The sequence below is a fragment of the Psilocybe cubensis genome, chromosome 2 (assembly GCF_017499595.1).
Source record: "Psilocybe cubensis strain MGC-MH-2018 chromosome 2, whole genome shotgun sequence".
NCBI lineage: Eukaryota > Fungi > Basidiomycota > Agaricomycetes > Agaricales > Agrocybaceae > Psilocybe > Psilocybe cubensis.
The window spans coordinates 1546134-1567058 of NC_063000.1; the positions used below are offsets into that span (position 1 = coordinate 1546134).

At 48.4% G+C, this 20925-nt stretch overlaps 7 protein-coding genes across 7 annotated transcripts; 4 read left to right on the forward strand and 3 right to left on the reverse strand.

The window, feature by feature from the left end:
* Positions 1 to 67: 67 nt before the first annotated feature.
* On the forward strand, positions 68 to 2035 carry JR316_0001997 (A type blood alpha-D-galactosamine galactosaminidase; the record flags this gene model as incomplete). The annotated part of the gene is made up of 10 exons (XM_047887792.1): positions 68 to 74; positions 130 to 209; positions 264 to 330; positions 382 to 619; positions 673 to 783; positions 840 to 1008; positions 1119 to 1276; positions 1329 to 1379; positions 1440 to 1902; positions 1964 to 2035. 10 exons carry the CDS (start codon positions 68 to 70, stop codon positions 2033 to 2035), a joined length of 1416 nt encoding a protein of 471 aa, XP_047752715.1.
* A 476-nt stretch (positions 2036 to 2511) lies between these two features.
* On the forward strand, positions 2512 to 5002 carry JR316_0001998 (Diadenosine 5',5'''-P1,P4-tetraphosphate phosphorylase 2; the record flags this gene model as incomplete). The annotated part of the gene is made up of 11 exons (XM_047887793.1): positions 2512 to 2569; positions 2620 to 2710; positions 2765 to 2966; positions 3018 to 3114; positions 3160 to 3185; positions 3676 to 3786; positions 3863 to 4030; positions 4098 to 4146; positions 4209 to 4400; positions 4433 to 4495; positions 4563 to 5002. The coding sequence occupies 11 exons, from the start codon at positions 2512 to 2514 to the stop codon at positions 5000 to 5002; spliced, it is 1497 nt and encodes a 498-aa protein (XP_047752716.1).
* Positions 5003 to 5560: 558 nt separating this feature from the next.
* JR316_0001999 (uncharacterized protein) lies at positions 5561 to 7681 on the reverse strand (the record flags this gene model as incomplete). Its single annotated transcript, XM_047887794.1, has 1 exon — positions 5561 to 7681. The coding sequence occupies one exon, from the start codon at positions 7679 to 7681 to the stop codon at positions 5561 to 5563; it is 2121 nt and encodes a 706-aa protein (XP_047752717.1).
* Positions 7682 to 7808: 127 nt separating this feature from the next.
* Positions 7809 to 8464, forward strand: JR316_0002000 (uncharacterized protein; the record flags this gene model as incomplete). The annotated part of the gene is made up of 3 exons (XM_047887795.1): positions 7809 to 7836; positions 7885 to 7957; positions 8008 to 8464. 3 exons carry the CDS (start codon positions 7809 to 7811, stop codon positions 8462 to 8464), a joined length of 558 nt encoding a protein of 185 aa, XP_047752718.1.
* Positions 8465 to 8606: 142 nt separating this feature from the next.
* JR316_0002001 (Putative dihydroxy-acid dehydratase, mitochondrial) lies at positions 8607 to 11663 on the reverse strand (the record flags this gene model as incomplete). Its single annotated transcript, XM_047887796.1, has 23 exons — positions 8607 to 8636; positions 8696 to 9000; positions 9060 to 9169; positions 9220 to 9242; positions 9300 to 9594; positions 9649 to 9749; positions 9800 to 9872; positions 9925 to 9994; positions 10051 to 10102; positions 10162 to 10283; positions 10343 to 10408; positions 10467 to 10605; positions 10662 to 10670; positions 10727 to 10766; positions 10817 to 10829; positions 10885 to 10910; positions 10968 to 11047; positions 11108 to 11130; positions 11193 to 11220; positions 11296 to 11339; positions 11402 to 11426; positions 11494 to 11566; positions 11638 to 11663. 23 exons carry the CDS (start codon positions 11661 to 11663, stop codon positions 8607 to 8609), a joined length of 1773 nt encoding a protein of 590 aa, XP_047752719.1.
* A 324-nt stretch (positions 11664 to 11987) lies between these two features.
* On the reverse strand, positions 11988 to 14655 carry JR316_0002002 (Peroxisomal targeting signal receptor; the record flags this gene model as incomplete). The annotated part of the gene is made up of 10 exons (XM_047887797.1): positions 11988 to 12071; positions 12130 to 12257; positions 12309 to 12444; positions 12498 to 12806; positions 12863 to 13134; positions 13189 to 13418; positions 13480 to 13795; positions 13847 to 14165; positions 14307 to 14395; positions 14538 to 14655. 10 exons carry the CDS (start codon positions 14653 to 14655, stop codon positions 11988 to 11990), a joined length of 2001 nt encoding a protein of 666 aa, XP_047752720.1.
* A 512-nt stretch (positions 14656 to 15167) lies between these two features.
* On the forward strand, positions 15168 to 20036 carry JR316_0002003 (Septin ring organizing protein mid2; the record flags this gene model as incomplete). The annotated part of the gene is made up of 9 exons (XM_047887798.1): positions 15168 to 16698; positions 16759 to 16973; positions 17025 to 18326; positions 18386 to 18517; positions 18568 to 18643; positions 18705 to 18846; positions 18899 to 19493; positions 19550 to 19824; positions 19877 to 20036. 9 exons carry the CDS (start codon positions 15168 to 15170, stop codon positions 20034 to 20036), a joined length of 4428 nt encoding a protein of 1475 aa, XP_047752721.1.
* Positions 20037 to 20925: the final 889 nt, after the last annotated feature.

A 20925-nucleotide genomic window follows, 5' to 3' on the forward strand; every position in this document is an offset into this window, starting at 1 on the left:
CTTTCCTTTCGTTCTTTCTTCCGCCCTTTGCAAGGGACATTTTCAGGCCTTGATGGCTTCCTTCAATATGACAGGTGTGTTGGTTCCATCATTTTGAGATCATGGAAGTTGGTTGACTGTTTTTCGTAGTTGAGGACAGCTCTCCTCTTATCACTTATTTACCGGCAGGTTCCTGGACTGATACACCCTCTAACGACCCACTTGCATCTGTGAGCCTTCCACGCAACCTGTTGATCCATCTTTAATTCTTTACCGATTTTCAGTCTTATTCAGGCGGCTCGTACCATACTTCGGCGGTGCAGGGAGCAACAGCTACGATAACGTTCACTGGTTTGTCCTTTACCTGCTGTAGATCCATTATAACTGAATACACAATACAAGGGACTGGACTATCGATATTTGGAGGTCGCAGGTCGAACTATGGTACCTACAGCCTTAGCGTAGATGGGCAAACCGTTTCAAATGGCAATGCACAATCAAATGACCCCTCCACTCAACAATTACTTGGAACCGTATCTCGCCTTCCTTATGGACAACACACCGCAGTCTTGACGAATACCGGTAGTAACCCAATTGACATTGACTGGGTCGACTTTGAAGCCCAAATTGGAACATCTGGGTAATTTGATTGGGATTGAAATCGCTTTAGCCCAGCTCTAATAATATGTACAGCACCGTCATTAAGAAGACATTTGATGATAACGACTCAGCAATTCAATATTTACCTTCACCTTCAGATTGGCAGACGAATCAGAATTCGGCCTTCGCTGATGGCACACTTCAGTATGCTTTGAATTTTTTTGTCAATGTTGTCATGCTGAAGTGCTAATTCTTTTCAGCTTTTCAAGTACTGCTGGGGCTTCGGCCTCCATTACCTTCTCAGGGGATGCTGTCGCCGTCTATGGTACAGTTTCCCCCGACCATGCCAACATTCGAATGACTCTGGACGGACAATCACAACTTATGCCAGGAGGTTCAGGTGGCATGGCATCTGTGGTCCATCCTCAAGTAAGTCGCATTGTTTGCCACACAGAGATCGAGTCATGCTGATGCAAAATAGGTTCTACTGGTATGTCGATCTACATGGAATGCACTACCTCTTTACTAAGAATATATAGTGGTACAAAAGCGACCTAGGTCCTGGACAACACACTCTGGTGCTTTCCGGTGATGTTCAAAGTAACACTGGTCCATTTATTGACCTTGATTCCATCAACGTGTTTGACACCACCTCTTCTGCGACGACCCCAAGTGTCACAACTACCGAGAGTTCTGTGTTAGTTTCTCAATTATTTTGTGTGTATTTCGTATCTGATTTTGACGTACAGTGGGCCCAATTCAAGTGCTACCGCCGTGGCGGCGGCCCTTCCAAGTTCTTCGTGAGTATTGGTGCATGCCATCTAATCCGTTTCAGGATTTAATCTACTTTGCAATTGCAGAACGACTGCCCCGGCATCCGATTCGTCAAAGTCTGGCATGTCAACTGGGGCAACCGTTGGCATTGCCTTCGGAACGTTAATCGCCGTTATCTTTCTTGTTGGCCTCCTCGGATTTCTTCTGAAACGCAGGCGGAACAACGCGAAGACCATTGAGAAATCGATGATAGCTGTATCTCCAGTCTTACCAATGCAAAGGGATCCAAGAGCAATGGAGGCAGGTATGATGAAGTCGCTTGAAAATCCGGTGTTTCCTCTCCCTCCGCCTCGGGCGTCGTTGCGTCATTCGATTGCGCCGAGCTATTATAGTGATCCTCAATTCAGCGGTCACTCAAGGGATGCGAGTATGAGGTCCGACAAATCCACGACGCCGTTAGTTCCGCCCATTCCTACGATTGTGGTGAGCGAACCACAACAACAGTCACGTTTCGCTTCCAGGAAACCTCCTCCCACTAATTCGGGTCTGGTGAGTATTTTCGAATTATTTGTCGCCCTTTCGAGATTTGAACGCAAAGCCACACGCTTAGAACGTCAACGGTAGTCCGGCTAGGCCGAACAAGCGACCACCTACATTGGACTTTGTGATCATGGAGAACTGAGAGAGATGACTTTCGGTTATGTAGTACTTTGTTCAATACAAAACATGTTGAAATCAATAAACGTGATTGTAGAGATCGCGGGGCTCCCAAGAGGGATGATGTGGAGCGTCTGGGATCACATCAGTATCGCTGTGTCGTGGTGGTGGAAGACAACCATCTGAAGGGAATGTCAAAGGAATGATTGTCTGGTTATGGTAGGGAGATGAGTTGCAATGGAGACGATCATTGTCAGAATTCAAAGTCCGCTTGGAGGGCCAGAGAATAGTTATTACTGGTGCAGTGGCAGAAGCCGGCCTTTTTCATCCTTTCGTTCTTCTCCGTTCTGGGCTTGTCCTTGTCTTCTTCTTTCTCTGTCTTTTCTTTCAGCGAGCTGTGCTCGTTTTCTCTTCATTTTCTCTTGCTCAAACACTAGCTTCTGGAAGTCTACTATCTGTCCCGAGTTCAGCATCCACTATCTTTAACAGCAAGTAAGCAAAATGGGCAACCTCATCTGGCACGAATACTCCCGCCTGGTGGCCGTTACCTCCAGCGTTTGTGAGTAAATCCGCATTCCCTTTATCCCCTGCCTCTAAGGTGTTCTCTAGATGCCGTATGGAGTGGATTCTTTGGTCTATTCTACCGTAAATTCTTCTGGGACTTTGTTGGCGGAACCTTGCGTGATCCTGGAGGTCTTCAGTGAGTGGCACAACTTCAATGGTAATCCGACCACATAGCTTAATGGCATTGCAGAGCCCCACCTAGTGCGGCGTTGTTCATCACCCTGATCATCAAAGTTCCTGTCATTCCGATCTTTGCGATGTTGTTGGGCATAATCATTCTTTGCATCGAATTGCCTCTCCCTGCGATAAAGTCGATGTCGCTCTATCGCAGTCTTGCGATCCGGCCTGTGTTGCTCTTATTCCAGTTTTTCTTATGTATACTCTATTATCAGGTATGCCATTCCATCTATTGTTCATCTCATTGTTGACAAAAATATCCCTAGGGCACCAACGCGGCCATATGGTCTTTAATAGCGGCCGGATGTTATACGAGAGCAATTATGTTGGGTGAAACGATGAAAGAAGCCAAAGAGAATCGCGGTAGAGGGGGCCAAGCTTAATGCTGAGGTGTTGGATTCATTTTAGGACGACGAGAATCTCTCGAGATAGAAGTGTGGGGAGAAAAAGAGTTTCCTATTTCTTTGGGCGGGCCCATTTTCTTTTATATGTTACCTACGGGCAATCTAACCACCGCTAACTCTGATTTTTCTGCGTTCTCATTACTGCGTGCACATTAGCTGTTAGTCTATCACTTATACCCGTTGTTGTACATATGTGTAGGATCACGAAACGGCATTGAAATAAATGGACTAGCCCTAGAGCGAAGGATATTTCTCCGTGTGTACGATAACTTGCCCCGTTGCTCAATGTAACAATTGCATTTGTCTAGAGCAACGGGACTGGAAAACCCTCGTACGGACGTGCTGGGTCGCGAACTGGTCGGGACCCGAGTGTATCTTTCGTAGTTGTGGGAGAGAGATACCGTCCCGACTCGGGCTTGGCGCTATATTTTGTTACATCCCACAGCCTCGTACTAATCTAATCACACCATCACCAGCAACTTTACTTACGACATTATAACAACTGACGTCGACCATGCAGCATTATGATATACTGTCCAAATTACAGTCAAGCTTCGACAACGCGCTCAAGACGGGTGACCTCCTGTTCTTTCCATCGACTGTAGAAAGGCATACCGAGGCGGATGTCGAGGTGATTGTGGTCTTCTTCGACTCTCAAGCGGACTTGTCGTGGCTTAGGAATCGTTAATCGTTGATTGTTATCGCAGTATCAAATCCGACTTTGCCCTGCGTTGCAGAACAAGCCTGCGCTCCCGACCCCCCACTTTGACCAGAAAGAGAAAGTCAAGTTTGATCCATTTGCACCGCCGTACAATGCGAATCTGCTTGTTGGCGAGCTGACGGATGAAGAGTCGAAAGAAGAGTTCATTATCCTTGTAATCCGTTTTTTTTGGTTGTTCCCTCTATTCATTGAATCCATGTACTCACCATGTTCGTTTTTAGTTGAACAAATATGCTGTCATCCCCCGCCACTTTTTGCTAGTGACCAAAGGTCCAGTTTTTTGTCAATTAACAAAATATCTCTCCTTGCTGACCTGACGGGTCATAATACAGAATTCAAATCTCAGTCGTCTCCACTGATGCCTCCCGAGCTCGTCCAATCGTACCTGCTTCTCGTCGCCGCCCAGAAGCAAGGGCACAAATTCTTTGGATTCTACAATTGCAAGTCTCCGATCGGCGAATGCTTGACGCTCCTTCCACTCAGATATCTATCCATTCAGGTGGCGATAACAGCGGAGCCAGTCAGTCGCATAAACACATCCAATTCGTACCCTTAGACAGCGGCGAAGACGGACCCCCAATCGAACTACTCGCAAGACGCACCCGGCTTGAGCATCAAGGTATCTAAAACTTCTTTCTCCAACAAAACAAAAAACGCGCATATTATTCCGGCTGTGAATTTTCTAGACAGGCCGTTTTCGCTCACGCAACTGCCGTATGCAAGCCACACGTACCGGTTCCCAAGCCACCTACCTACATACGCGCCCGAGCACCTCGAATCGCTCCTCGCAGACGCCTTCCTGCAGCTTCTCGACCTCACCATCTCGACCATCCGACACGACCCAGACTATCCCACCGGCAGCCCGTCCTACAACGTCATCCTCACTCTAGAGCACCTCCACCTCATCCCCCGCAAGCTGGAAAACTACGTCCTGGCAGAATCGGGCGACAAGCTGAGCGTCAATGCGCTTGGGTACGCTGGGATGCTGCTTGTGAAGAGCGCGGAGGAGTTTGAGGTTGTCAAGCGCGAAACGGTCGGCAAGATTTTGCGGGGCGTGGGCCTTGCGAGTGTGCATGAGCTCCAGGTGGAGGGTACAGCACAGGAAGCGCCGCTTGCTGGATTGTAGGCTTACCAGTGACCTTTCGTTTTATCTTATCTGCTTTCGGAATGGGCGCTTTAGCTCAGGAGATAGGTTCATATACACACGGGAACCGTAGATTTTGATATCCTGAATGTCATAGATTATCACCGTGAATAGAAAGGATTGTGCAGTACATTACCCGATTGTGGACGGATTCAAGAGGTTAGATGGAGAGATGTTGTTTGCTCAAGACTATGACGTTTTTGTCAGGTACCCCATACATGAAAAGCGCTCGAACGTTCCTTCAGACAAGGGAAAAAAGGGAGCATCTTTCATTCATTCATAAAAATGTGTTAGGCATGGGGATAGAATATAAGCAATACAGTGAATCTTTCATTATTTATACAATCTATCAGGCAAAGGGATAGAATCCGACCATCCTTGTTAGTGGATGGTGTTTGAAAAGAAACTCGAAAATTTCGTCAAGGAACCATTAATCGTACATATCGATACCCATCTCCATCTATGCGGTATGCGATCGCGTGCGTGTCGTGTTATAGGTACAGTGTGTGCGTGTTCATGCAGTTGATTTTAGGGGAGGTGTTACAGTCGAGCAGCCTTTGTAGAGGTTGAATTCGGATTTGAGGATAGAGAAGACGTGGAAGTGGAAGAAAGGGATGTGGGCGAGATGAGCGCGACGACGACTGAAATGTCGTCGCTCTTCCCACCCCTAAACGACCGCCCCGCAAGTCGCGCGCGCCGTGCGAACGGGACTTCATCCTCCTCCTCTTCCTCCGACGCTTCATCCGACTCCTGCTCACGCACCGCTCGGGTTCGTGCGCCCGCCTTCGCCGCATCAATCTCACACTCCCTCTCCTCAGGTATCACATCAACACCAAACCGCCCTCCCCTCTCCTTCATCTTAATTTTATTACTCCGTTTCGACATGACATGAGACGGAGGGCGCGTTTCCGAGACACGTTTCGCACGCGAGCACAGAGCTTCAGCAAGCATACCCGCAAATGCCCGTCTGCGCAGGGTCGTTGTGCTGCTTTCTGGCATTTCTGTGGGCTCTAGTTTCCCTGTGCGCACACCATTCAAATCCGAACCCAGCGCACACGACACACCCCCACTCCCCGAAAGACACCCCGCGCGGACCTTGACGACCTCATCTAGCACGTCCTCATCCCATAGGTTGTCGCTCAGCCCATCAGATGCAAGAATTAGGATATCACCCGAGCGCACGGGAAGCGTACATGTGTGCGGCTGTGTGGGGAGGGCATGAGCAGTGGGTGTGGTAGAAGTGCTTGAAGAAGACGATGATTGGGAAGAGGGGTGCATAGTGCTTTTTGAGGAGGTGGATGAAGATGTAGACGGAGAAGGTCGAGGGGGGCCGAGCTGCAGGGGGTGGTTGTACCCCCACCACATCTCATCGCTACGCCAAGCGATTGCGTCGCCGCGCACGAGCATGCCCATGCAGTCGCCGAGGTGTGCTATGCGAAGCACGGCGTCGTACGCCTCCTGATCCTGGGACCTACCAGCATCCGTGCGCTCCTCTGTTTCCTGTGGTATCGCGCTTGATGGGGATGGCGAACTAGAAGTGGAACTTGTCTCGGATCCAGATAGACTTGGCGATGCTGTGGATGAGGGAGATAGAGCGGGAGGGGAATGCGAGTAGACGGACCCAAGGGCGTAGTTCTTCTCCGGAGCAGGAGGATGGTGTGGGAGAGGGCCGGAACCGGGCGGAGGTGGATGGTCAAGGACGGCGAGAAGAGCGGTGGAGGATCCGGTGGTTAGGGGTATGGGAGTCTCTATCGATGAGGAGGCGGGGGGAAGATGGTGGACTTTTACGGTGCTATCGTATGCGCGCTCGAGGATGCGGAGGATGTCGATACCCTCTTCGAGCTCTTCGAGAGACGAAGTGAGTGAATCCTGAAGATCGGAAAAGGAAAAGGGGCCGGGAGTTGATGGGGGGGCAGGGACGGCAAAGGGTGTGTAGGATGCAGGGCCAAAGGATGTGCGGGGTTTCAGGTGGTGCGTGAATGAAAAGTGGGTCGTAGGGGGGCGGGCAGTCGGGTCAGGACGGAACGGAGTTTGGTCGTGGGCAGAGGCATCGAGGGCCTCTATCTCAGCGGCGCAAAAGTGCATGAGACGGCGGGAGAAGAGGGCGCTGGGGGTCGGATGGGCAGGGTTGGGTGTCTGGGAGCGAGACCAGCCGCCAACGCCGTCTGCGATGCCCATCGCATTGTCGCAGACAAAGTAAGAGTCTTCCCCGACCTGCACTGAAAGGGCAGTGTGGGGGTACTGGCTCGTAGATGGGCTTGCTGAGGAGTGGTATGCGCGGGTGTGGGGACGGTGCTTGGGGATGCCATATGCGCCTACATCGAGCTGGTAACGCAGCCGCTGACGCTTGTGTGCGCGGGGGCTGGCGGCTGCGGCGGCTGCGGCATGTGTGGGGGGCGGCTGCTCTGGGAGATGGACAAGGGCGGGGAGAAGCGGGGGAGAGAGGGGAGCGGGGTTGGTGAGCGGGGGCTGGTTGGCAGGGGCAGGCTGAGTGAGGGCGAGCTGGGAGTGCTGAGACTGCTTGGGGGCCTCGCTGGGGAGACGGGGGGGAGTAGTGAGGACTGGGCGGGAGGTGGATGTCGGTGGCTGGGCAGTGAGCGTAGAGAGCGAGTTGGAGCGGACGCGGGGCAAGACAAGCAGACGCTGGCGCATCCGACTCATCGTGGTGGTAGCAACAAAACTCTCATTTCGTTTATTTTCTATTTTCATTTCATTTCTTTGATCTGTCCCACACTTGTCTGCATTCTTGCTCACTCTTCCCCCGCTTCTCTCTTTATGACCACAACTCATGTCTCCCTCTCTCTCTTCAACATTCAGTGAGTCCTTCTCTTGCTCAATCTCCCCTTTTCTCATTGCTGTCCTAGGTTCGTTACATAACGCTGCCCGTGTAGTCGTTGCTCGCGCAGTCAGCTCCTCCGAGGCTGCTTCTCTGGGAGGGTATGCTCTCACCACATTCACGACTTCTGCATCAACTAACTCCCTTCCAGAAAGAAAGCAAAGACACCCATCATCGCCGGCAGCATCTGCGGAGGTGTCCTCTTTCTCGCATGGGTCATAGGCTTCGCTATATACTTCAGAAAGAGGATCAACCGCAAGAAACGCAACAGGCTCATTGCACAGGGCAAGGCAACGCCCAGAGAGAAGGACTTGGACATCCCCACTGAGAAAATCGTCATCCCTCCCGACCCAGCCGTACTCCTTGGCCGTGCCAAACCGGGTGAGAATGTCTTCCCAGAGCGTCAGCATTCAAAGGACGGCCACCACCACCACCTGCCATGGTCAACTCCCTCCCGGCATGGCTCACACTCGACTACCAACGGTTCTACTCCTAATCGTACCCCGGGCCTTGTCGAAAGCAGCATCATGTCCAACAAGCTGGTTTCCTCCCCGCGACCACAGGACGACGATATTGTCGATACAATGACGGTCCCGTCCAACGTGTAGGCCCATGCTCAATACTCTTAGACGACCTTGCAACGACATGATAACCAACGGACTTTGTTATACCCTACGACACATGATAGCTACGTTTTGAATCCCTGGGGGCATAGATTGGTTGTACAATGACTTTAATATCTATTTTTATTCAATCACAATAAGCACCCTGACTGGCGGGCTGGACAAATATATCCTCATCAATGTATATTCTCGGAAATCCATATTTTTGATGCTTACCGCCACATCCCGAGCATATCTGAGCAGTATACCGCGCTTTACATTAAGCTTGCCTTTATCCGACGCCAACCACTCCTCTCTGCGTCGTTTCTGTTCTTCCTCGTCCACAAACCAGTCAATCTGGCGGGTAGCAGAGTCAATCACAATCCGGTCCCCGTCTTTAGCTAGCGCAATAGGTCCGCCCAGACGAGCTTCCGGTACGACGTGCCCGATGATGAATCCTCGACTAGCACCCGAAAATCGTCCGTCCGTGATAAGAGCTGTAGAATTGGCCAACCCTGCACCAGCGATAGCTCCGGTCGGACCTCGTAAATAAAGATAATTCAGTAGGAGCAAAGTCAACTCTAACTTCGATCATATGCACCTAGCATTTCTGGCATCCCTGGAGCACCCTTGGGTCCTTGATATCTGAATATGAGCACCATGCCGGCTGTGATTTCTCCCTTTTCCAATAAAGTGTAGAACCCCTCCAAGCTAAAGGTATGACGTCAGAAGAGACGCCAGTCAACAAAAATCGAACATACCTATCGAAGCATTTCGCAGTCCCCTATTCAAACGGTGCTTAGGATACAAAAAACGATGCAAATTAAAACAGCATGCTGACCTCGAAGCGCAATCCTTCCTTTCCAGTCAATTTAGCTACTGCGGTCCCAGGAGCAAGGTTGCCTCTGAGAATAGTCAAGTGCCCGGTAGGTTTAATCGGGTTACTGAGTGGGCGGAAAACATCCTGCTTGTCAAAGTTGAGCTCAGCAACATCCTCCAAGTTCTCCGCCAGTGTCTTGCCCGTCACCGTGAGCTGAGAACCGTCAATCAGGTCTGTATGATTCAAAAGGTATTTCAAAATGGCGGGAATGCCGCCAATGCGGTGTATGTCCTCCATGTAATATCTTCCAGATGGCCTGTGTGATTCTTCGTCGGCGGTGAATCCTGTGCAATGAATGATTTATGCTCACATTAAATCAGCCAAAAATGGCGTTTTATCTGCTATCATTTGGAAGTCGTCAATAGTGAGATCAATCTCGGCCGCTCGAGCCATTGCCAACAAATGGAGGACCTGAAAGAACACATCAATTTTGACCCAAGGCGAAGTTGAGGGGCACGTACTGCGTTGGTGGAACCTCCCAAGACAGTGATGATGACAATTGCATTCAAAAATGAGTTGCGGGTCAAGATGTCTCTGCAAGAAGCGATTTATAACCTATACATCGAGAAATGATATAAAGGCTAACCTTGGTTTAATATCCAGCGCAAGAAGGTTTTTGAGGTACTTTGCAGCTCGAATGCACTCCTGCACCTTTTCTGGAAATCTGAGCTTTAGCGTGTCGCAAGCTCGATTAATATGCTTGCAGGCGTACCAGGGTATGCAGCAGGAATGCTCGAAGAGTAGGGCAGAGACATCCCCAGAACCTTCATACATTATCAATAAAAACAATCAAGGCGATACCAAAGCAAAAAAATCTTCAAACCTCAAGTGCGGAACTCATTGTGTTGGCGGTGTACATCCCACCACAAGCACCAGCTCCAGGGCAAGCATGTCGAACGACATCAAAGCGTTGCTCGTCGGTTATCTTTCCGACGGCGAAAGCGCCTGTAATTCAGGTTCAAAAGTTAGAATAAGATGTGTGGAAATTTCTCTGTCAAATTCACCATAGGATTCAAATGCATCGGAGATGTTCACAGTTCCGCCCTTTTCTTTTCCCATGGATGGACAATCTAAAGTAATATTTCTGTTATTTGGAAAGACGTTGAGAAAAAAAATTTATATGCCTACCAAGATGTCTAACTCCAGCTTGGATTGTACCTCCGTACACAATGATAGTCGGTCGGTTGTGTCGAACGGCAGCCATAAAACAGCCTGGCATGTTTTTGTCACAGCCAGGAAGAGAGATGTTGCCGTCATAATGTTGCGCCTAAATCAAGTGGGTTCATTCATAAATGTAAGGTATAGATGATTGCTAAGGCGTACCATTACGACCTGGATACACGTCAAGTCAAAAAACAAGCTTGTGGTATAAACAGTGATTTACTGACCGCTTCAATGGAATCCGCAATGATGTCCCGACTCGGAAGGCTAATCGCCTGTTGGAGCTCACTCGAATAATTTGAAACGAATGCACTTACGAATATCGCATTCCTGAACATTGTCCATCAGAAACAAAGCCACCTTAAGAACAAGAAAGATAATTTACCATCGGTTCCCATTGTAATTGCATCACTATTATCATGCCCATTAGTTCCTCCGTAAGCCTTTCATAACAGAGTGTCGACTAACCTGACACCAATGGTGTTGAAGATGAGTCCAACAAGGTCTTCCTGCTTACATCCCTCTTTAACATGTTTCGCAAGGTCAAGCTACAAAAACGACGGAAATGAACTCGTAATCCAATCTCTTGACAATGATAAAATGCGTACAAGGTGGGAATTGCAAGGGTTTCCTGGTACACTGTAGTAAGCATACTTATCTAGAACTCAAAAAACAATCCAAGCATCAGCGTACCTTCCCACCAAACCGGAGAAATTCCGATCTATTTAGAATCATCAAAAAAGTGAGAACGGGCTCGGTCTTCCGGTTCCGCTTGAATTGGCGAAAAGACACACACCTGCGGTTTGTTCATATCATTCTCATCCAACCCCACAGCATACACTGTTCGAGTCAAGACACTTCAGCGTCTGCTAAGTCAATACCCAACTGTTTTGAATTCTTACGCATCGCTTGTGCACCACCACGAATCTTTTAATCCAAAGTTACATCAATCACCTCGCATCTCGAAAGCCCATGGGTTGGGTTGCAAGAATACCTTGTTTTGTGTAATTTGACATGATACCCTATTCAGAACAGGAGAGCCAGATGCAGGCCTAGTAATTGAATGGCTGCAAGCGATGGCGCAAGTCAGAATCCTTGAGCCAAAATGACATATAGCTAGCGCCGACGGAGAACTTACATTTGAACCTCGCCTTCGGAAGACATGATGAACCAAAAGATACAGGGGTACCCGGGACATTATTATGCCTTTGTCTCGCCCTTATATAGATGTTGGATATCATCAATCCTGCCTGGCGGGAGGGAGGCCAATTGGTCGCGAATTGCAAGTCATTGGACTCGTCCTCATGAGGGGGCCAGACAACCCTCGGGCCGGTTCTCTTCAATGGTACATATAGTATCGTGTAATTTGTGTGTAATAATATTTAGGGTTAGCCAATAGGATTGATGTAGATTGTCATTACTCGACGAATGCCAAAGCCGCGAAAGCACACAATAGAAAAAAAATAGAGATGTAGCACAGTCTCAGATCTAGAAGTCAAACCCTTCCCTTCGGAAAATATCAAGGCTGCTCTTCGCTTCAGGCTTTGCGAGATCTGCAAGGTCGTTGCGTTTCTGTAGAAATATGTCGTCAGTTATAACGTCTATGGCCCAAGACTAAATATGAAAGTACCATAGACAAAAAGGCACGACGGAGGGTAAACCAAAGTTGATCACTAGTATCCCCGCTAGTGGATTCTTGAAGACTCAACGCGCTCAAGAAATGCTCAGCGGCTTCGTGATCTGCCCCGATGTTCAGACCTGGAATGAAGATGAGTTTAATCAACAATCGCGCAGTCTAAATTCGCTCACAAGCAACGCCAACGTTGTAAATGGCACGGGTGTATGTTGGCCTTAGTTGCAATGCTTCTCTGTATGCTCCGAGGGCCTCCTCTGGTTTGTTGCCATTAGAAAGGGAGGATCCCAGCCTATTCCACAACAGATAATCCTGGAGTTCGAGTTAGAATGCAAGCGGGGATCCGCTCAAAATAAAGTCCATACCTTGGGCCGTGCATTAAGCGCCGCTACAAAGCAGTCCTGTGCTCTTTCGTATTCAGCGTTTGTGTAGAACAATACACCCAGTGCAATTTGCAATTCAGGATCCATCTGATCTTTTCCATGTTGCGTTCTCGCTAAATCGAGGAATAACTCTGTTATGCGGCCATGGGTATCCCATGACGAGTTGGTCGAGATGGCCCTTATTGTTTCCTCGGGAATTTGCACATCCGGGTATCTGGCTCTGAACCACCTCATTAGCATGGTATGAGATGCGCGATCGTAGGATTCATTCGTGAAAGATATCGCCAGAGACTTGTAGAGAATAATGGTTAGCGTCCACATAAACATTAGGATAGAAATTTTTTTACCAGCATTCCTGCCCCTGGAGTACCGTTTTCCTCTGCCTTCCTAACACCTTGAAGCAGAGCGCGCATGCCGGCGTCCTCTCGTTCATCCATATTTCTGGTTTCACCAAGTAGAACCCAAGTTTCGTATCCACCTTCACCGAGCTCCCCTTGTTGGATTGCTGCTTCAAGCATCAAGGCGGCTTCCGATAATGACCCGTTGTTTTCAAGCAGTGCTTTTGCTTCTCCCAAAAGCGAGCGTGACGAGGAAGGGTCGAGATATTTGTTATTTGGTTCTAGAAAGGATTCAATCGGACATGCACAATTTAATAAAGTTAGATTCATCATACCGAAGGTATAATCTCCCAACAGAGGGATGCCTTCGCCATCAAATTTCATGCCTTGGTCAAAGGTGTCCTCAAAATTACCCAAACCTCCTTCCCATGCTTTCTGCATATTTGCTCCATAGTCTTCAAGTTCGTCTCGCTGTGCATTCATTAACTGTGAGAATTCAGCCTCCCATTTTGCCATATCTTCCTTTGGCGGCGGAAGTTCCGAGTTCTGTAAGTGATCCCACACCCTGACGATGAAAAAGGTCAGTTAATCTGCGCCAGATGAAAAACAAAAAAGTAACAACGAACTTTTGGAAATCTGTACCAAGTTCTTCGTTTTCTCCGTTGAGGGTGGCGTTTTTCAAAGCCTCTTCTAGACTAGCAACGGTATCGTCTACTTCCTCTATACGTGAAGTCTGAGCCTCTTTGGGTCCAAAAGACTCTGCGATTTGAGCAAAGGCGGCCTCGAAATCGACTTCCCTGGCCTTGCCTTTTCCCTGATCGGAAACATTCATGTTTGGATTAAGTCCATATTGCATAGGGGGGCTATTCATGCCATACATCCCCAGGCCCACTGGCATAGAATTTCCATACATTGGCTGCATGTAAGATGGACGCTGTTGATCTGGATGTTGGTCAGTCATAAGTCAAATGGATAGTGTTCTACAAGACATACATTCAGGTCTACTCGGTATACCCTGTTGCAATGGAGCTGCTGAAGAATTTGTCTGGGGTGCATTACTGAATTCCGTGGCCCACGCGGCTTTCGCAGAATCTTCGAAGGCCCGCATTTGTTGTTGCTGCTGCTCCATAGCCCACGCTTGACCCATCCCTGATCTCGCATTTGCTTCAGACATACGAGCGAGATCAGCAGGATGCTGCATAGAAAATCCGGGTACCAATCCGTGAGAGCTTCCTTCAAAGAATTGGCGAGCAAGGGCCAAGTCTTGTTCATTGGCGGGAATAGATGACGAACTTCCAGGAAGTTGGTGAAGCTACAGCTCAACTGTTGGTGATGATATCACGATGCAATAAAATAGTTTTGCGTACTCTAGATGTTGACGGCCCCGATAGTCTGTCCTACAGGTGACTAAGAATCGCCGACTTGCAAAGTGCAGATACCCATCTAAACTCACCTGCTGAAGGCTACGATCGCCTTCAGTGTGCTTCAAAACTTGAGAGAGTGGATTTGATGGTGCAGCACATTCTGATCCAGAGATGAGACCTTGGAATGACATTGGAATGGGTATGATGAACAACGACGAAAAGCAGTCGCGCAACTGACGAAGATCAAAAGTTGCGGGGTTTAGCTTACAGCCGGTCCGGAAAGTAATCACGGGAAAGATTGATGACAAAGCAGTGCGGACTCTGAATAGGGACCACACCCTGCTCTTGCTCCTCGCCCTTTGCTTCAATTTCTTTCCTCTCTGACAACACCCTGACGTCAGGCGCTTCCTGAGATTCTCTTGAGACTACTGGTGCCATATGCACTTTGATGGAGCAAGAGTTATGCGATCTGCGAAAGTGTTCCCGAACTTACGCGAAAGATATCGTCAAGCATCAGCGATTGACCCCCACTTTGCTGGCACCCATACTAAAAGAGCACCCTGTTTATGGATGCGCATCAGCCAGGTGTTCGAGACCCCGGCGCTAAAACGGTGGGCGTTATTATATAGGAGTTTCAGGTTTGGAAAGTACATATCTGTCCATACTTGCCAAACCAAGGATGCATGGATTAATTACGATGAATGATGGAAATATTTCTCCCCATTGCCGAGATAGGGAGTTAATATGGAGACGCCGTCATGTGACCGACGCGCAAGGAGGAACGGAGGCAAATTCCCACGGAAGCTGTTTGTTGAATGTGGGCGGCAGGCTGTACTCTGCTTTCTTCCACCATCTGCTTTCAATTCTTCTACCTATCTTTTTTTTTTCTCCGGCCGCGATACTCTCTCTGTAACAACTCATACCTTGGGCCTTTTTCTCTTGTATACCCAATGGCGTCTCGTAAATCTCCTCTAAGAGACCGTTTGCTTTCAAATTCTCCCGATCCCATCAAATCGTCTATCTTGCGCGAATCAGGAATGGGGTGGAATACTCCAACATCGAATGGCTCTATTCAACCTTCCGGAAGTACAGGATCCATAACCTCTCCACTTCGCATTGCCAAACGAGATTCTCCCAGTGGTCGTGTTCGAGGTCCTGCCGTGGCTCGCAGAACCTCGTCTAGCTACCGACATGTTCATAACAACAATCTTGTGTCCAAATCTCCATTTAAGTCTCTGATACCAACGCCATCGACCCCATCTTCACGACCGCCTCCTATTTCATTTCCGACGAGGAAAGTATCTGGTGAAAAACGCCCACGCCCCTCATCGATGCACGAACTAGGTGAGACGGAGAATGACCGCCCATTCGCTCTGAAGAGAGACCGGAAGCAAAGCAAAACATTCCAGGGTCTTATCGACAAAGAACCAGTTACCAAGAGTCCATTTCGTGTTCAACAGAAACAGCCGGTTTCCCAGCCCCCAAAGCCTCCCCTTGCTCCCATTCAAAACGAGCAATCAACTTTATCTTCAACCCCACCCGCGCCGTCACATATTTCACCCCCGGTCTCTACACCCAATAATGGTCCATCTCCTGGTCGCTCTGCCCTTGTTTCGAGACGTATGCACGGTCCTCGTCTGAGTGGCGGATCTAGGCGAGAGCGGAGAAAGACGGTCACGTTTCACGAGCGTTGCGACGTTCTTGAATTTGACCGAGAAGACACGGAAGACGAAGTATTTGAAAGCTCAGATGAAGAATCCCGCGACGAAACCCCTCACGACCTCCAGAATGAAGATGAATCTATGACAGATTCTTCACGACCGAATAACGACCCTCACGACGTGATGGAAGATGATGCCTCTTACGAAAGTGTTGGACTTTCCGATAGTGGGCATAATCCTCCAGTTCCATCTCTTCTAGCCGACCCAGATGCAAGCATAAATGGTATCGTGGATGAGATGTTCTTTGAAACTAATGCTGCAAACCTTTTGGCGGATATCAGTATGATTTCTGGAACCAGCACTCCTCCCCGTCATGCCGATATTCCAACAGACCTGGAGACAGAGGACGGTGTTCCGTTTGGCCGAAGTCATCACGTTGAACGCTTTATGCAGAGTGAACATTCCTTACCATCTCAACCTCCTCCACATTTCTCTCCTCACTCATCGCCTGCCCACCAGGCCTCTTATAATCAGAGTCCTTCTTACCTCAACAGCTTCAATCTTCCGACTCATGCATCTCCTCTTGGACCGCCTGCTACTCCTCCTCGTAGATCACCGGGCGTTCGATACAGCACGCCGCCTCTCGGAAGGTCAACTCACGTCGAGAGAATCCGCAAGGCCAGAGAAGAAGAACGAGTCGATCAGGCAGAAGGAGATGATGTCGCTAAGCTGCCCCTTAGTCCATCACCGATGAAAAAGCCATCCACAGCGGACCTCTCGCATGATGATAGCTTGATACCTAAATTCGACCTCAATGCGGGTAAGAACGGTGCTTGGTTATTTTGACTAACTGTTAAATACTTACTCCTTTCTCACCTAGGTTCTTCGGCTGAGACGGAAGTAAACTCTAGTACGAATATCAATCTCGATCCCTTTGAACACAGAATTCAGGATGAATCTACTCTTCCTGGGCTTGACGAGAAAGACATATCTGAAATACACGAACATGAACGCCCGCTTTCTCCGGGCAGTATCTCTATCGGCAATTCAGAAGTAAACTTGTCCGCCTTGGTTAGCGAACGTGATTGTGAAGAGGTAAAGAAACTGATTCGTACTACACGCCAATGCGCTAAATAGATGAACTAGGTTCTGCAAAGCCTCAATTCCTCCTTTCACTCAGAGGGACGGTCGCGTCGGGAAGGCAGCGTCCCTCGAACGTCACCACCTCCATCTGATTATTTCCCCCCTGTCTCGCGCCATATGACACCACCAGTACACTCAGGTTCACCTTTATTGGCGGCGGTGCAAAGTACACATTCTCTTGGGAAGGTGGCAAGTCGGGAGCGTATTTCTAGGGAGGAAGTGCAACGGCGTCTCATGATTCAACGAAGCCCTGGAAGCCCAATGCCCGACAAAGTCGCTACACAGAGTCCCAGGCCCACGATATTCGTCGACCCTGCTGGAGATATCGCCACTCCATCTAAACGATCTATGTCTTCTTCCTTAGAGGTTCTCGATCCAGAAACCAACAGGTTATCAGTGCTCACTACACAAACCGACTTTAGCACCGAGACGGCCATCGTTGATACTGCTGAAAAGAGGAATCTCGGAATGACAATGTTATCCGCGTCACACCCTGCTGGGGATAATGAATTTGGTCTTCTCGGGCCTAGCCAAAGACTTCAATTCGACTTCGGTAGCAAATTTAGCGTCGGAGGCTTAGGCATTTCTTCCAAGGATGTAGATTCGCGCCACAATGAGGGCATGCGTCAAAACCATGAGCTGGCCGTTGAACCAGCACCTTCGACCATGAGCATTCAAAGCACCAGTACATCGGGGATGAAAATGGGAGATGTTGATGTGGACATGGACATGAAGAGCGCTCTCGACAGACTGATGGAAGATGTCGCTGGCGCTGGCGCGAGGGCTGAAGATTCCATTATGTCTGACGAGTACGACGAATCTTACGATCACTCTCGATCTCATGAAGACCACGATCGCGTCGATTTCACCGATATACATCCTAAGATAATGGAGCGCGCGGCTACCGATTCTGCTCTTCTACAACAAAGCGAAGTTGACGGTATCCATAGTAGGACTGCCAGTGGATCATCTACACTAACAGCGCCTCCTCCTGTTCCACCAAAGGACAATATTAGACAAAGGGAGCAGATTATCTTAGAGAAAAGGCGTGAAGCAAGACGTATCGAAGAGGAAGGCTCTAGTGGTTTTAAACCATCTCGTGGCAAAGATCAAGAACATTTGGGGGTGGGCAGACCTAGCCGACGTAGAAGTATGAGTACTGGTGACGCTGAGGTTCTTGGTGGCGGCGCCAGGAAACGAGGCAATGCTTTACTGGACATCGCTAATCCGGATACTGGTGATGATCCCCTTGCTGATAGTATTGAGAAAGAACTTCAGAAACTTGTTGAGCCTGCCAAAAAAAGCGTAAGTGACTTGATCTCGAATTTGAAGCAAGTTTGTGGGGTTCTGAACTATTTCATTAGAAGTATCATGTTCGCGAACGTGAAACCACCATTTATGCTTCGTCTTCGGATGAAAAGGTTTCGCACATGGCTGGCCCTGGTGACGTTGATACCGGAAGAGCCTGGAGGACAGTTAGACGCCCTTCTGATATGGTAAATCACTTTATACTTAGATTGGCGTCTTTATTGACCGACCTGTATAGAACGAATACGCTAAGCAAATCAAGGAATACCGTGCTCAAGACAAGGGGAAAGCCTATGGAAAAGTATTCGTCAAAGGTAATGTGAAACCAATCTTTTCCGGGGAATACTATCTGACCCTATTATACACTTTCTGTAGTGCTAGGAATCAGGGGAATGCATTTACCATTGCCTCACGAAGCCACGGCTTTCACATGCACGCTCAACAACGGCATTCATTTCGTCACAACACCTGAATGCCAACTGTTGTCAGACTGCCGAATCGAACAAGAGTTTGAACTGTAAGTTTTTCTTGGTTTCCTGATCTAGCATTGCATGCTGACATATCTGCAGTATCGAGCACAGCAAACTCGAGTTCACATTAACACTTAAAGTTCGTCGGGATCCTCATATCATCGCTCAATTCAAAGCTCTCGCGCCCAGTGCTCCTGCACCTGCTCCGCCTCCCGTTATGCGCCCTCCTGTCGTGGCGCAAACGGCATCCAAAAGCAGTGGAATGCGCAGCTTCTTCTCTTCCTCACCAAAGAAGTCATCAAAGGACAAGATCGTTGTTCAACCTCCTCCTGTTCAACAACAACCTCTGCAGCCTCAACGTCTAGTAGAAAATTTGGCGCGACATTTGAAACCAGATGGGACTCTTGCTAGGGCATTCATTTCATTCAAGGACATTGCCGCCCGATGTGACACCCGGTTGTTTGAAACGAGTTACCCTCTCATTGGTCAACGTGTAGAAGTTGGGGGCAAGTTTTCTCCTTTGGAAGTCGGAGAGATTGTCCTTCAATTGTTTAGACTCCCTCCTTTACCTGGGATCCCTCAGGACCAGCTACCTCAAAGCTTGGAAGAGTGCCACCGCGGATTACGCCATATCAATTGGCACAAAGTGACATATTTCCAAGGTACCCTTACGCAAATTGGTGGCGATTGCAGCGTAAGCCTCTTAATTTACTTTTTTTACCTCTGTCTTTCTCATTATATTTCCTTTAGACTTGGCGTCGCCGACAACTTAGGGTGATAGGTGCAAATTTAGTTGCCTTCAATGATGTTACAAAGAAAGCAACGGCGACGATCGACCTGAAAAAAGCGATTGCTGTTGAAGATGACCAAGAAGCACGGAATAACGCTCAAAGCCCAGGTGGCACAAGTCGATATGCCGACGAATATGATGGTTTATACGGCGTCGAAAGATCTTTCCGCTTGATCTTCCCCCAGTCGCAGGAGATCATATTCTTCGCTGACACTGACGAGGAAAAATCCAAATGGTACTCTCACATGCAGTGCTTTGTTATACGTATTGATTGATGTTCCGTTTAGGCTCGACGTTCTTCGGGCCCTTGTTGGTCGCATTCCGCCTCATCCACTCTGGGCGGAACTTCTATGGCAACGGCAAGAAGAAATATCGAAGCGCATGAATGCTGCCCAACAAACTGTGCCCCAAACGTCTCCGATTGATTCAAGACGCCCACAGCATTAAGTAGTCCTCTCTCCATTTCTTGTAACATACCATTCCGTATATGCTATTGACTCTCTGGATTGCTCTCGCATGTTGACTCTCTTGCACTCTTGCACTCTTTCTCCATCTTTTTTACTCTATTTGATTCTACATTACTTTCCTTGGTCAAACCTCGACATGTATTATGCTAAAATTAAGTAGGCGATTATGTGTACACAATCATTGTGTTTCCCGTTAAGTAGCTAAAACTCAATTCTTTTCACTTCTAACCTACGTAGACTCGATTCCAAATTGAACTAGGATTGATACCTCCAGGAGTATGTGCTATGCACGCATCGAAGAAACCTGTGTTAATGATATAGGCACTCGGTGACTCTTCCGTAGTAAACTAAACTAATTATGGGCCTGTGCTATCAAAAGATTCTGAATCATTCTGCGAGCCGCTCTCTACATAATTATTAGACGAACGACAGTTCACATATTACTGATACTCAATCCCGACAACATGAGCGTTGCCAGATGTGATGCTAGCTCGAGCCTTAATCAACCGAATCTGACGGAATTTGTCACTATGTTGTTCACTCTCGCCAAGGGAAGGAATGATTTATGGTTAGTTTATAAATGAGTGTCACAAAGTGAAAAAGATTGAATTAAAGCGAACACATTAACAGCATCACCTGTATTGGATGCTTCATGTGAACCAGTGCATGGGTAGCTTGTATTCGAAGATAGTTAGACGCGCAGTAACAGGGCAGAGTAACTAGATCCGTGTACAGTGGACTCTGAATCGGCATTCTAGAGAGAATGCAGGCTCCCTGGCAAGTACTATTAAGTTTGAAGTTGGTTTGTCAAAGTCAAATCTTTTGACCAGCTGTTCGTGATTCTGCGCCCTTTGGATGGCTGGATCTTT